At 45.4% G+C, this 16,370-nt stretch overlaps 1 protein-coding gene across 2 annotated transcripts in view; it reads left to right on the forward strand.

The window, feature by feature from the left end:
- Positions 1 to 16,370, forward strand: part of PAFAH1B1 (platelet activating factor acetylhydrolase 1b regulatory subunit 1) — a 68,550-nt gene that overhangs the window by 40,355 nt on the left and 11,825 nt on the right. For both annotated transcript variants that reach the window (XM_085878981.1, XM_085878982.1), the window contains exons 3-7: positions 6,352 to 6,436; positions 6,546 to 6,620; positions 6,823 to 7,029; positions 7,144 to 7,312; positions 7,403 to 7,505. In XM_085878981.1, coding sequence (XP_085735107.1) covers positions 6,352 to 6,436; positions 6,546 to 6,620; positions 6,823 to 7,029; positions 7,144 to 7,312; positions 7,403 to 7,505 — 639 coding nt within the window. The remainder of the gene's footprint in view (positions 1 to 6,351; positions 6,437 to 6,545; positions 6,621 to 6,822; positions 7,030 to 7,143; positions 7,313 to 7,402; positions 7,506 to 16,370) is intronic.

Consider the following 16,370-nt stretch of genomic DNA (forward strand, 5'->3'; position numbering starts at 1 on the left):
AGGGGTGGAGGACCCCCTTAACCCGGGGCACAGGATGGAAACTAGTTAGGGGGAAGGGTTAGCTTAGCTAGACCGACTCCATGGGGCAGGGGTAAGTCCTCATGGAGTCCGTGGAATGGATTAGTTAGAGGGATTGTAGCCAGATATAGGTTGGGAAATAAAATGAATTATTTGGAGACAGAGACAGACTTTAGATGTGTAGTGGGGACGTAGTTTAGCTACGTAGAGTTAAAAGGAACGTGCTATAGTTTAAGGGACGACGTGGGAGCACGAGTTAGTTAGGGGATGCAGATAGAAGGATGGCAGAGTTCAGTGGTGTGTGTGTATGTTGAAGAGTTGGTGAGTTGTGAGGCATGTACATGGTGAGTGAGTGAGGCCAGCGGGTCTGTGTGAGTGGAGTGAATGGGGAATGCATGGTGCGATGAGTGATTGGGGGGAGGAGTGACTCCCGCCCAAGGGACCCCGGGGTCAGAGTAAAGTAAGTTAGCTGGGTTAGTTAAATTGAAAAATGGAGGTCGTTTTGTTGTTGGTGGGAAAGTAGGCTCGAGACCCATTTGGAGGGGTGCAGGAGCCCTGTTGACGGGCTTGGGAGCGTGGCTGCGAAAGGTGAGTATCGCTGAGTGGGTACCCCGGGCACCAGGCTAGTCGGCCGCGGTAGGCCATGGGCCCATGGGGGGCCGGGATAGAGTAGTGGGCACGGGTGCGCCTGCTTGGTGCGGGGGCCCGGGGCGCCATTAGCCGCGTGGGCAGTGTTGTGGGCACGGGTGACCCTCGGAAAGGGGGCCCGGGAGGCCGGCCTGCCACGTGTGCGGTTCAGGGGAGGTGCCATGGGGGCACTCCCGGTGTTAGGGAGCTGGTAGGCTCGGAGGCAGTGTAGTGCCCGGGGGTGCCATAGCGGGAGATTCGCTCGAGGGTCGTGCCTGCCAGAGAGAGCCACGTGTCCCAGCCAGGAGACCGTGTGAGGGCACGGAGAGAGAATTGGGGACCGAGGCCCGAAATTGTGAGGACACCAACACAAGCGACGGGAATCTGGGTTGTTAGAACCAATAGTTTAGCGAGAGGCGCTTGTTGAAAGCCCCGGGGTAGTTTAACAGTTAAATGGTTAGGATAGATTAGGAGATGTACCCCTCCGCACCATCCATCCCCTCGCTGTCGTTGTGGGCCGCTGGACCCACTTGGTGTTAAGATCGCCGAACTCTGGGAGGCCATTCTGAGGCTTCGTTGGGCCTCGACACAGGACGTTAGCTCTCCCTTGTTCCCCTCCGGGAAGGGAACGTAGGGGTTGGGAGGAGGCTAGGTGACAGGATAGGTTAGCCGAACAAGGACGATAAAGGGGGTTAGGGGACGATTTATAGTGGGGGAGTAAAAATAAAAACAACAAAAAAATAAGTTGGGGCTAAAATTGGGGTTTGACAAATTAAGGGAGTGGGTATGTACAGTGACAGGCAAAGGCGATAGGTTGGGAGGGAGACAGGTAGGTAGGTCCGAGCCCGCCTTCCAAGTGGCCAGCACCACCGCACTCCCTCCACCAACCTCCACTGAACGGCAAAGGCTGGCCAGCTTCATCTGCTGGCTGCGTTGCTGCGAGGCAGAGGCCGGCCAACTTCATCGGCAGCTGTTGTTTTGCTGCAAGGCCTGTGCCATCGGCTGGCCGTGTTTTGCTTCAAGGCCTGTGCCGGCCACTTCATCTGCAGCTGTGGTACTTCAAGGCCTGTGCCGGCCAGTTCATCTGCCGGCTGTGTTTGCCTGCAGCGGCCTTCTTCTGCGGGCTGCGTTTGCCTGCTGCCTTTGCCATGCCATGCCCACTGCCCCTGTTCACCAGCCCCCGTTCAATTTTTGCTTTGCCCCCCCCTGTTCATTTCCATGTGCGCCAGGATCAGAAGGCAACAGTTTGCAAGCTGCAAGAACTGCCCTGTTGGCAGCTACAACACGGGCCTGCAGTGGCGGCCCGTGCACCGTGTTTGTGTCCATGCATCCATTCGTTGTGCTCATTGCGTGTGCCACTTGAGCTGGCACGGAGACTGCGTTTGTGCAGCCCAAGCACCGTTGTGGTTCACTGAGTTCAGTTCAAAAGGGAAGGCCTTGGACTGCGTTTGAGCAGCCAGCCACGTTCCCTGTCACCTGCATTGTTTGAGCCAGAGACTGCATGTGGGCAGCCTGGCTCCCTGTTAACTGCTTTTCTTTGCAGAGTTCAATGATCCTGGGCCATGGTTTAGTGTAAAATTTGTAAGTTAAGGTAAGATGTGCTGTAAATATGAGTGCGCCCCCCGGCATGTATGTCTTAGCGCCGGCAATTTTATTTAAGTCGTCCGTGTGAGTGAGTTTGTTTAGGTAGTTACGCAGCCCTCAGGTTATTTATTTTGGGGACACGAATACCATGAATGTCGCACTCAGGGATCCGTAGGTAAAGTGTACTAGGGGAAAACTACACATGATGGCACACGAAAATTTGACGACTCGGGACGAGTCTGTAAAAAGGGAAGGGGGTAGTGTTGTGGTTACCAGATTCGCAAACCACCATTCAGGTCCCTTAGGTGAGGTATCTCGGTAAGTGCATGTGTAGTTAGGCCCAAACCCGTTGTCTAGTGGGAATACATGTCATTTATGCGTGCTGCGACTCTTCAGGATAGCCGTTTTTCTTTTACTATCTTTATTTTGGACCAATCGCCACCATCACAACCACAACAACAACCACCAACCACAACGCCGCTTCACCACAACCGCCATGACCTTTACCGTCGCAACTCGCCACCATCGCATCACCGTCATCTCGCGCCACTCATGGGCACCGATGCTGGACTCGTGTAGGGCGCACGTTGAACAGCGTGTACAAAATCACGGATTTTCTGCTTCAAAAACGGATCCAAAACGACACACGCCCACTTTTTGCCGTCCAATCGGTGAGCGAGGGCGGATCTGGCCCCGCCCCCAGGGCGATCGATATATGCAAATTTGTGGATCAAAAGCCTTCCACGCCCACTTTTTCTCGGGCCAATGGGCAGCGAGTTGAAAGGTCAAAGGGAGGGGGCCAAAGGCGAAGTTACGGGGGGATAAAAGGACGGTGTTCGTCAGTCAAAGGAGTCGTAAAAGTCGGAACGAGGAAGAAGGGAGTCGCAAAGGAGTCAGAAGAGAGTCAGCAGAACGAGGTCGGAGAGTCAAGAAGAGGAGAGTCGGAAGCAGAGGGTCAAGACTTCGCAGGCGGTGGAGCTGCTCGTCGTGTGCGTGGGAGTCGGAACGGAGGGGACGGAGCTGTGGAAAGGCGGCGACACCAGACGAGGGGGTGCTCGCGTCGGGCAGGAAGCTGCACCCGAGGGAGGCCGACAGCGCGACCTGGCCGAGGTGGAGGCGCTCGTCGCATATAATAAAGATCCTCTATACCCCGAGCATCAGCAACCCCCTCCTGTTTCCCCCCGCGCTGAGATAGTGCGACCAAGGGGGCCCCGTTCCCACCCCCTGCCAGGCACTGTCCACGAGGCCCGCGGGTTGCGGGGCCATCGCCGCTCCGCGTCTCATCACCAGACGGGTAGGCCCGACCCGGTCTCGGCCCCAGGCCTACCTCATTCTTGAGGGTATTTCTTTTCCTTGGTTTTGGGTATGTGTTGTCGGCGCCGTCTGTGAAGTAGAATTGTATAAGTGTTGCCGTGTGCTCGGTAGTCGGTATTAGCTCTGCACTGTGTTTTCACTTTTATGTTTGCTTTTTGTGTAAATGGAATTGTGTTTTCTTTTTTTGTGTGCATTTGGTGGAATTGTATTTGTGTGCTTCCCGTGTGCCGAGAATAAATGTGCTTTATTGTTGAACTGTTTCCCGCTTCGCTTCGTCTTTTCCTCCATTGAATCCCCATCTTGCTTCACGTAAAGGGTTGGTAGTGGGCTGAATACGCCCGATAATTAATCGAACCGTCGAGGTCGACGATAACACCGCTCGGTTATTCTGATAGTACGGCAGGGTCGCTTAAGTGGCCCGTGTCCAAAATCGACCTGCGAGGTGCGTCGCCCGGTCTACCCTCCGCGCGTGGGTACTTAGGTAGTTCGAATTTGGCGAGCAACCCTATCCCACGCGGGGGCTGATTGGCTCGATGGCGGTGAGACCGAAAGGTCCACCCGTGACTGGTTCCCGGCGTTAGTCCGAGAGGGTCACGACTGGATTGTCCGTCCGGTGGGCGACGTGCCGCGATTCGAGTTACGTGGCCGTCGCACGCCGGCGGGCGCGAAGACCGCAACAATATATATATATATATATATATATATATATATATATATATATATATATATATATATATATATATATATATATATATATACACACATACATGCATACATATCGGGGCGTATTATGTGATGCCGGTCGTCCGTTCCTGTCCGCACTCTAACTCCCAAAGTTTTCAACTTTCACGTTTCATATTTGGTACCTTTGTACAGACTGTAGAGACTGTGTGTCGCGACATAGGTTCGTTATCTAAAGTGGTTGCCATGGCAACCAGGATGCTGTTTTCCATGTAGTAGCACAATTCTGTATATACCTTCTTGTCCGGGCGTATATTGTGCTCACTTGCACTCTTGTTACTGATTGCAATATACAAATACATATATTGCTTTAAAATTATTTGGATCAGACTTCACTGCAATGCTTTATAAAAAATATTAATTATTAGACTCGTCTTTTAAAAACGATAAATGTATAAACAGGCGAGCATTGGGTGGCTTTGACACTAACTCTGGTTATGTTTCCGCTGAGTAAGTCGCTGGAGGCATTGTTTTTGGATTATATGTACGTCCATCCATGCTAATTTTGTCAGTTTTCTCTGCAACCACTTATGATGTCGCAGGTCACATGGTTTGGCAGCTATGTTTGTTTTTTTGAAGAATAAACCTTGAAAAATCATCATTGCCACAATGGTGTGACAGAAAGATATCTGTCAAGCCATTCTGGAGAAGATGACTTGACAGGTAAGGTGTACATGATGAACAAAAAGTTCCCTAGGTATTTTGACGTAGGTCATATAGTTTGGCAGCCATATTTAATTCACCCTAAAACCTATTAAAAATATTCTTCTCCAAAACGGCTGGTCAGATCAAGGGGAAACTTCACACACGTTCCCCAAGCCTTGGGGATACCAACGTGTTGATGAGTAATTGATAGGTCACATGGTCTGGCTGTCATATAGGATTGAATAAAAATCTTTTTTAAAAAATTATTTCTCTTGAACTGCTTCACCAATCGAACTGAAACGTCAAAATTATGACCTGATAGTCATGGGGAATATGTGTTCTAAATTTCACCCTGATCAGACACATAGTCTGGCAGCCAGAATTTAATATTTTGAATCTGAGTTTAAGGATTTAAATGAAACTTGGTACAAGTATGTTTCATGATGTAATATTGTGGGCAAGGGCATAACTGGTGATGTCAGAATGCCCTTCTAGTTTATGTTTATATTTTCATCATTTTATTTTATTTTTGATTTCCAGATTTTAGGCCATAGTTTGCAATGTCTGTACAGACCATTTAACTGCTGTCACGTTTTCTCTTATTTGTTAGGTTATGCTAGTCTCAAAACAAATTTGCAGCAACCAATCATTTCACACTTTACATGTTCAACAAATACATTCTAACTTTCTCGGCGTCACATGATGATGCAAGTAATTGCATGGCCATATCATTGTACTCCGCTCCTTCCCAATTGCATATCCAGGCTATGCATGACATCATCGCCAGGCGCCGAAGGAAGGGAGTACTCGGTTTTTACTCCGTTTGTTTTCCTGTTTGTCTGGGCAATATCTCAGCCATCCTTTGAGCTAGGAAGCTGATATTTGGCTATAGAGGGTATTTTTGATTTATTTATTTATTTATTTATTTATTCATTATTCGATGAATTACTTGATTTTCAACAAGTTACAGATTCGGATGAAACGGTGGTGATTTAAGTATGCCATGAGCCAATTGATGAAGAAATTAAATTATTTTATGATTATTCTTTATTTATTTATTTTAATTAATCAATTATTGTGCACTGCTCCCTCCAAATTCCGTCCCCATGTGCTGCACGGTAGCATTGTGGGGTACCTTTGGCGCCCCGGCAATGTCGCAAGCTGGGGGCTATGTTATTTATTTGTTTGGCATGGCGGCGGTGTACTTTGAACATACCTCTACTTGTTTTTATTATTATTACGCTTCATGGCTGCTCATCTTTTCAGAATGCAATATAGTGGCCTAAACCATTCCCCCCCCCCTTTCGTGTTCTTGATGTGACAGCGATCTCTGTGGTGTTTTAACTGATCTTTTTGAAAAATTATATTAATTTATTTATTGTTTGGTGGTTGATTGTTTATTTTATTCTTTGCACCTCCCAGGAACCGAGCAATTGCAGATTACCTGCGATCAAATGGCTATGAGGAAGCTTATTCAAACTTTCGCAAAGAGGCAGAGTTGGATCATGTACGTTGATAATTTGGAAGGTCTTTTTATCTTGGATTGTTACGTTTGCTTGGAGGAAAAACTTTGCTGATAGAAACTTGTGGTAATGCTGCTTTGTCCTCCACAAAAGAACGAAGAGCTCGATAAAAAATTTGCTGGTCTGCTGGAGAAGAAATGGACTTCCGTTATCCGTCTGCAAAAAAAGGTTTGAGCAATTGCTTTCAATTTGCCTTTTATAAACATTTCACGTTGGACCATTTTTGGGGGGAATAATGTTGTTTGATCTTCCTTTGCCACTGCAAATTAAATGGTACCAAGCGTGGTCTTTATTCACCCTGCTCTTTAGTGTGTAATGTTTGAAATGAGGGAAACTTTCAGGTACCTTAGGTTCTTGACTGTCAGCACAGGTGATGGAGCTCGAATTGAAATTGAACGAAGCAAAAGAGGAGTTCACTTCAGGTGGGCCGTTGGCACAACGTCGTGATCCCAGTGAGTGGATCCCAAGACCCCCGGAGAAATATGCCCTTAGTGGCCATCGCAGTCCTGTTACCAGAGTTCTTTTTCATCCAGTTTTCAGCGTTCTTGTTTCTGCATCGGAGGATGCTACAATTAAGGTACATACACGCTGAAGATTAGAGCTGCCCAATTGCATCCTTGCTATCACCATCAATGCTTCTCATGTCATCAAATGTGCCAAAGGTACTTATTGTGATGCCCGGTTTCCCCAGGTATGGGATTACGAGACGGGAGATTTTGAGCGCACACTCAAAGGGCATACGGACTCTGTGCAAGACATTTCCTTCGATCACCCCGGTAAACTGCTCGTCTCCTGCTCGGCAGACATGACGGTCAAACTTTGGGACTTCCAGGCATTTGAGTGTCTGAAGACTATGCATGGTGAGAAGTCATCAGTGCGATCCCAAAAAATATTATATCTTGACGTTTAGATTGTAGTTCTAAATTTCACATTTTTTGTTATGACTACAGGACATGATCACAATGTTTCTTCTGTGGCATTTATGACCAATGGTGACCACATTGTTTCTGCGTCGAGAGACAAAACTATCAAGATGTGGGAAGTACAAACTGGGTGAGTACTGGTGGCTTACAATCACAGCAGCAGTTGGTTCTTTGCTTGGTGACAGGTGATGCATTTAATGTACCCTTGTGCAGAAGAATACCATCAAACCTCGGCCAGTACACTGTGCTCTGCGGTCATTCTGTTTGCTCTTGACCTTGCCCATATAAAGAAACATGCCAAAGTAAACAAGGAAGGTTGTTGGTGGCTCCTCAACAGGAATTCCAAAGATGTCCATCATGTTGGCCACCAAATGTGAGATTTTGAAGAAAATTGGGCAAGGCTTGAGCATCGAATCCATTATGATGGAATACAACCCTTGACTATCATTGGGGTTGCGTTCCTGGAAAGTGTTGTGATAATTAAAACCAATTTCCTTTGGGAAAAGGGGGTTAGGTTCCTAGGCTTCAAGAAAATATAGAGGAAGGCCGGCAACAGCCAAAAATAAACACATCGCATTTGAAATAAAAATGTAAAATATATATAAATTGGCCTTGCGATAGTCACCTGTTGCGTTGAAGCAAATTAAACACAGCCCTTCCCTTCTGTAATTTGTCTGAAGCCCCCAAACCTCTCTGATGTACTCGGGGCGTTCCATGTCAAGTGTACACATTTTTCAGCGAAATTTTGACACATCGTCTCAGATTTCACTGTTTTTTTTTTGTGCAAGTGTTTGTATCCACGGTAAAACATTAGGTGTCAATTTTCAGACATGGGGGCCCATTTTAGCCCCCCCCCCTAAATTTGGGCGCCCCGGTTGACCCACAATCTTCCAGTGGCCGCCGTAACCGTAACAGGTTGTCGTGGTCCGATTTGGATGATCTTGGTATCAAAATGCTTGTAAAACCGAGATCTTTCGAATCGTGTAAAGTAAAATCACTCCGAAACAGTAATTCAAAAAGTTATAGTTTGGGGTGCCCTTTGACCTTGGGCACCCGCCCCCCAGCCAAACCGATGATCCCGATGTTTTTTTTTTTGTTTGTTTTTTTTGTTGTGAGAATACCCCTTCATATACTCCAACACCTCAGCATAAATTAAAATGGAATCTCAATGGGTTAAAGTGTGATGATGGTTTTATTGTTCGGGGTCCACATATCACTAATTCTTGATTCGACATTAGGTGACGTTTGCCATCATCGTTCCAATGACGTCACCTGCTGGCATGCGACTTTATGTCTGAAATTGACAATCATCATCTCTGGATTATATATATATATATATATATATATATATATATATATATATATATATATATATATATATATATATATATATATATATATATATATATACATACATATATATATTTTGCATCATTTGTAAAAAAAATATTTTGCCTATTGTGTCTATTGATTTTTTTTTAGTGTACATTTTTTGTATAACCATCATCGAATTAAGTTATAAATGGGCTAATCTCAGTTTTTGCATATTTTGCAGTAAGCATGACAACTGAAGATCAAAAGGAGTTCCGAAAATACTGTTGCGATCCGTTCAGCTGCCATAAAACGAAACGACGAAAAGATCTTCGCAATGTGTCAAATGATATGTTGATGAAATTTTCTTCAAAGGTGAAAAAATGATGACAGACTTTGTACTTCGTGCAGAAAAAAACTTTCTCAGTTGTCACCAGAGCGTATTGAAGAATTATCTTCGACCAGTTCGAAATTATCATCAGAAGGTACTGTCTAAGGCATTGCAGAATCTATTTCGACAGATGAGGACGAGGAGGTTTTTGAGCGAGAAGCAGAAGTTGACTTATTAAACCAGTCGTTATCAATGATGGGCGAAAACCTATTCGACAAACGAAAGGCGGAAAGGAACCCAGGGTACGTTCCTGAAAAGCGAAGTAAAGTGGAAGATTCTGTGCGAAAGAAATTAGAACTCGTTGCTGGACCAAGCACTGCGGAGAAAACACAAATTATAGCGTCAAAATGTGATGAAAACTGCATGCCAGAGGTGATCAAAAGCCTGAAAGAAAAATACGTTGTTTCGAGCCGTTCAGAGCAAATACGTATACTGACAATATTTGCTAGGAATATGAGCATCAGAGGGATGATGAGTGAATTCAGTTGCTCCCAAAGAATGGCTGTGCAAGCCAAAAATTTAGAGAAAGAAAATGGTATGCTATCATCTCTAAATCACTAACAGGGTAAAATATTGCCTGACAAAGTGAAATCCGCCGTAACCGAATTTTACCGAAGTGATGAAGTCAGCCGAATAATGCCGGGAAAAAAGGACTGTGTGGTGGTCAGGAATGAACATGGAAAAGACAAAATTCAAAAGCGCCTGGTACTAAACAATCTCAAGGAACTGTTTCAGAAATTCAAAGAGAAGAACCCTGGCTTGAATGTTGGATTCACGAAGTTCGCCATGCTCCATCCCTCGGAATGTGTCCTGCCGGTTCAGGTGGTACACACAGTGTATGTGTATGTACGATACATCATAATGTGAAACTCATGATGTTTGGTTCCAAAATGCCACAAATAGCTGAACTTCCTAGCTATCATCATGTGATAGCATGCATAGTTTTTGTAACCCAGCACAACCGGCATGTTATTTCAGAACTTGTGAAAGTTGCCCATCAATTGAAGACTTCAAAACCGAGCTACTGAGTGCTTATGAACTCGAGGATATTGATGAAATTCAGTTTAAACAGTGGACATCCACCGACAGATCTGAACTGAGCTCCATGGTCCTGCCTTTGAAAGAATTCATTAATCAATTCTGTGAACGCACGGTGAAATTAGTGAGACGCGACTTCATTGCCAAGGCCCAATCTCAGTTTCTGAAAAATAAGAAAGATGACATCGGTGAAGGAGAATTTGTCATTATTGGAGACTTCTCAGAGAACTATTCGTTTGTCTTGCAGGATGCGGCCCAAGGATTCCATTGGAACTACTCTCAAGCGACAATTCACCCCTAGGTTTACTATTTCAAATCGGACAATGGCAAATTAAACCACGATTCGTTCACGATTATATCAGAATGCAATACTCACGACGTTGTCTCAGTCCACCTCTTCCAAATAACGCTCATTGAACATTTGAAATCTAGCTTTGGAAATGTAAAGAAACTTTACTATTTCTTAGACGGTTGCGCTGGCCAAAATAAGAATTGCAAAGCCTTCATAAACCTATGTCGTCACAAATCAGAGTATGGTATTGACGCAGAATGGCATTTTTTGCCACAAGTCATGGCAAGGGCCCATCAGATGGCTTGGGAGGTACAAACGAGAAGCAACACATGAGAGCCTGCGTAGACCTTATGACAGTCAAATTATTTGTCCGAAAGATCTTTTCGCCTTTGCTGAAAATGGTTTGAATGAAATGAAGTTCGGTTACGGGACCCAAGAGGCGTATGATGAGGAAGAACGAAATCTGGAAGAAAGGTTAAAAACTGCCAAAACCATAGCTGGAACTCAAAAACTTCATGCTTTCATCCCTATTTCTGAAACTGCTCTTCAAGTACGCAAATTCAGCCTTAGTGAGGAACACCGTATCGAGTCAGCTATTTCAAAATCTACACCAACTTTTAACGGGAAACTCTCAGGTTATGTCACAGTGCACGATGATGGAAAATGGTGGCTTCCCTGCATCATGGAAGCCTTTCAGGAAACTCATGAAGTGAAATAGAATTTTCTTCATCCAAATGGGCCCGCAAATAGTTTCTTTTTTCCTGACATTGAAGATCACTGCATTTTAGACATTTCTGATATACGTTTTTTTTCCGTAGAACCAAAAACTGCTACAGGTAGAACCCACACAATCAGTAAAAAAGAAACACAGCTGTCAAATAAAACATTGGTTGGCAAAAAATCTTGACTATAATATACTTGGAAAAACTCTTACTCGTACTAGTATCGCTTCCAGTTCCTGCATGTGCATGTGGAAAATTTATGTACAATATACTGATATAGTGTATTGGAAATCTGTGTTCAAATATTGTGCTATGTATTGTGTCCAGCACCCGAGTCCCCCAACATAAATCTTTGCCATGCGTGAACCCATTGGGATCCCATTTTCATTTATGCTGAGGTGTTTGAGTATATGAAGGGGTAGTCTCACACGACAAAATCGGGACCATCGGTTTGGTTGGGGAGTTGGGGCCCAAGGTCAAAGGACGCCCCAAACTATAACTTTTTGAATTACTGTTTCGGAGTGATTTTACTTAACGCGATTCGAAAGATCTCGCTTTTACGAGCATTTTGATACCAAGATCAGCCAAATCGGACCACTACAACCTTTGATATGGCCTCTGGAAGATTGTGGGGCAGCTGGGGGTGCCCAAATTTGGGGGGCCCCTAAAATGGGCCCCTATGGGCCCACAGGTCTAAAAGTTGGTATTTTGAGTTTTTTCACCCAAATGAATAAATGACCAACATATGGGGAGAAAATGAGGTATTAGTGTCAGGAGGGTGTGTACACTTGACATGGAATGCCCCACTCTTCACAGAGTGTCATTTCTGCTGAAGCAGCTTCCTGAGCAAGGGTTATGCTGGGTGGTTTGTCATTGCTTTCCCAGTCGTAGTTGGGGTGGAAATTTAGAATTTGGCCAAGGCACCAGTGATAGCTCGCCTACTCTTCGTGAATGACACCATGGGGTTTTTGCCGTTCACCAACTAATGCCTGCAGACCAGTTTAATGTCTATCCGAGGGACAGCACACACATTGAATCACACTGCCTGTGAAACACCAGGATGGCAGTTTATAGCTCCGTTGTGATTTTAACACAGGCTGGACTGCTTGGAGGTGAATGTGCGTACCTCTAGACCATCCTGCCAGCCCCAAAACCCCCACCATTCCTCCCCTATTACTGTAATCTCTTAAATCGTTTCCCTTTGTAATCTGTCCATGTTTATTTTATAAATTGTTCTGCAGCTCATAAATCAGTGCATTAAGAAAAGAAAATCACTTTTGTCCATCGTTTTGCACTTCATTGCCATTAACGGTTACAATAAGCAACGAAAGACTTGGTGTGAAATAACCATCACGACTCAGCTCAATGACCGTGATTGGTTGATATTAAACCCTGTTAAACTAATTCAGTACGTATAATTTGCCCATGATTGGTCAAAACACCGATATTCAAGGGTTTACTGAATTGGGCAATCCACAGTACATGACTATAAATGTCCAACTGGAGTGGTGTCACTGGCCTGCCATCACAAATTCCCACGCTTCCCACATAATGCCAAGCTGAAAGGTGGCAAAACGTTATGTTAGGTCGGGTCGGGTAAGGTATGGGAGCAGCCCGTCAGTTCGGGTATGAGAGCATGCGCCGGAGCAGCGTCGCTGCGTCCACTTTCTGCTGGCACTCCTGGGGCCTCCGTCTGGCCATCCCCCAGGCAGATGCCTGGTCCATCCCCATCTCCTTGAGATGCTGATCAACCTGCTGCAACCATGACGCACATGGTCGGCCCATTGGCCTCATCCACTCACGAGGCTCCCTCGCTGAGAGAATTTGGTGAGGAGGATCAGCGACAGGAAAACAAGCCACATGTCCATACATCTGCAGCTCACGCTCACGGACAATGCAGATAACCAATCTCACTTGAGTCTCTCTCAGCAACTGCTCGTTGGACACGATGTCTGAGCGATAGCCTAGGATTCTTCGAAGAGACCTGGTTCCAAAAGAATTAAGTCTCCATCTCAGATCCCTGGTCAGAGTCCAAGTCTCGCATCCGTAGAGCAAGACTGGAGGCACCAAGAACTTGAAGACTTGGACTTTCGTCGTCCTGCACAGGCACCGACAGCGCCACACCCCATGATCCAGTGAATCTGACTCTCTAGGCCCAACCCAGATGTCTATTGACCTTTGGCTCACAACCAGCGGAGACTTGAACATCACTGCCAAGGGAAGTGAATCTCTCCGTGACCTCAACATCCTCACCACAAAGGGGTACAGACAAGAGAGCAGCATCAAAGACATCATTGAAAATCTGGATCTTCGTTTTGACCCAGGGAACACGTAATCCTAGCGGCTCCGACTCTTTATTCAGCACCTCGAGGGCTCCCAAGACAATACCCAGTCTCCACAAAGGTGACTGAATTGTCTGTGAAATCAAGGTCAGAGATCTTGACATTCCCAAATGATGCACCACAGCGTGATCTCTCTGACATCCTCCCCAGAATCCAGTCCATACAAGTGCTGAAAAGTGTGGGGGCCAGTACACACCCCGACGAACACCAGTAACAACTGGAAATAAGTCGGAGATGGTATTACCACATCTCAAAGCACTCTCAGTCCCAGAATAAAGTTCAGACATCAGATTGATCAGTTTTGGTGGCACCCGACGAAGACCAAGACTCCTCCAGAGGGCATCCAATTTCACTGATTTGAATGCTTTGCAGAGATCAGCATGGGCTGCAAGCAGCCCCTGCCGAAATTCGTCTGCGTTCGGTGAGGACCCGAAGAGCAAGGATACGGTCAATCGTTGACATCTTTAGTGTAAAGCCTGACTGCTCTGGGTGCCGGTGCTCAAGCAGATGGGAGTGAACCCTATCGAGATTATTCAAGCAACGATCTTTCCCGGCACTGAGGGCAGCGTCACCCCTTGGGAGTTGGTGTAGCCCTGGCGATCACCCTTCCCTTTCCAGAGAGGAACAACAAGGCCCCTCTTCCAGTCAGTTAGGATGATGCCTGTTTTCCAGGCAAAGCACAGAACTCCATGCAAAGACGCGAGTACAGCATTTCCATGAGCCTTGAGAAGTTCAGCATGGATGTCACAGACCCCAAGAACTTTACCCCATTTCAACCGGTTCACCGCAGCCTGTGTTTCCACAAACAAATGTGGATCACAGTTGATTGGAAGGTCAGCAATCTGGATAGTAACACCACTTACATCCAACTCTACAGCTGGTGGGTTAGCCTGGTACAGCCGCTCAAAGTAACCGGCCCAGCTGGCTTTCACTTTGGACTCCTCTGTCAAGAGCCCACCACCCTTTACTCCCATTGCAGTCACCGAGGGACAGGCTTGGAGGAACGTAATGCGCGAATTCCCCTGTAAGCAGGATGCGAATCGCTAGACCACAGGTGATGCTCTACCCCCTCACAGATTCCTCACACATCGGCCTGCTTGTCCACCCTCAGTGCACGCACAGTTTTACGCCTCAACTCCCTGAACAGCTCAGCTTTTCTATTAGGTCATCTCTACCGAGATGACCTAATAAAGCCGGACCAAATGTCCGTACGTCCGTCAACAATTTTTTTCTTTCCGATCTTGATGAAACTTCGTATGTGGGGAGAGGTCGATGAGTGTTGCACAACGATATAACTTTTGTCCAGGTTCAAGGTCAGGGACGAGGTCACGAGGTCACGTAAGTTATAAAAATCGCCATTTTCAAAACCTATCTCGTCTGCCATTCTCCAAGATATTCGGCAACTGTTTATTGATTATGATAGTAAAAAATATTATCTTGTATCTAACCGGACAGATTTTTGAATTTCCTTCCCGTTTGATCGTCACGTGATCTGGAAGATGGCCAAAAACGCCGATGCAATTCGCAAATAAGGAAGGAAAGAGAAATGAAATATAAATAATATGGAATAGGCAAAGCCTAGAAGCGAATGTCGAATTCTTCTTACATTCGCTTCTGACTTTACATAAAACTTGTTCACAACTGTATACTTGCCAACGATACCGTGGTACGTGTAAGCGCCGCACAGCTGATGATTTTGACGCAATTTCTGGTTACTTCGGCCTGGATTCGGGATCAGCGAACAAATAATGTAAATCGCGATTAAAAAATTTTTTTGATGATGCGGGAGATATCTTTATTAAAATTAACTTTGGAGGAAAAATAATTGAATAAATAAATAAATAAACGATCACTTCTGGTCAAGAATAAAATAAATTAGAAGTTCCGGAAAGAGTTTCAAAATCGCTCCCGGTAATGTTAAATACTAAATAAACACTTCCTGTCATGAAAAAAATCACCTTCAGAAGTATAAAATTAACTTTGGGGAAAGAATAATTGAATAAATAAATAAACACTTCCGGTCATGATCTCTCGGCATGCATCATTCCCCATGAAAAAAAACGGAAACAAAAAAAAGAAACCAACAAAACAAAAAACGGAAGCAAAATGGTCATAGCCAATGACACGGATTCACAATTGCCACGTTATTGTGTTGTTTTTGTTGTTTCCTATTCTCTCATGTGCACGCGTTAAGTAATATTCACAAGATAGAAATAAAACCCAATCGTGTTTATACACCGCACAGCATTTAACAACAACCGCAAGCAAAAAGTCATAGCTAACGCCACGGATTTGAAATAGCCAGGGCTATTGCGTTGTTGTTATTTCCTATTCTCTCACGTGCACGCGTTAAGTATTTATTAAGCTCACTTTGTTCGCTATAAAACACATTTTTAGCCTTTTATATTTATACATTTTCCGCCGAAGGTGCAAAAGTTTCAAAACCCGAAATGTAAACGTCAGCATTTATTTTCAAAATATAATTTCGTGCTCGCCAAAATGCCGAGTCATCTTTCACCAAACTGCGCAGTAGAACTGCGCAGTAGTCTGGTCATGGCTTCTGAGCAGTGGCCAGCGTGATTCAGATTGACTGTGATTTCTGGGGCGAAGGTGATTGTTAAGAAGTATGTCGGCGGTATAGATTCGAGTGACTGTATTGGTCATTTAATCACGCAACATCTTGACAACGAATATTCTGGCCGAACGATTGCATCAATTCAGTGCATCAGCAGGGATGATTCGCAGGATCCTCTCGATCGTGCCGATATCGAACATAATCACCGGCGGACATAGGGCTGCAGGCTGTGGGGCGAGGCCACGGATCCCGGATGAGGGGATAAGTGATAAATTATGCTACATGCTTCGGGCTTTCTGATTAATATATCAATGAGTACATTCC

This window comes from Eptatretus burgeri, chromosome 4 (assembly GCF_056783735.1).
Source record: "Eptatretus burgeri isolate ZD-2024b chromosome 4, Ebu_testis_v1, whole genome shotgun sequence".
Taxonomy (NCBI): Eukaryota; Metazoa; Chordata; class Myxini; order Myxiniformes; family Myxinidae; genus Eptatretus; species Eptatretus burgeri.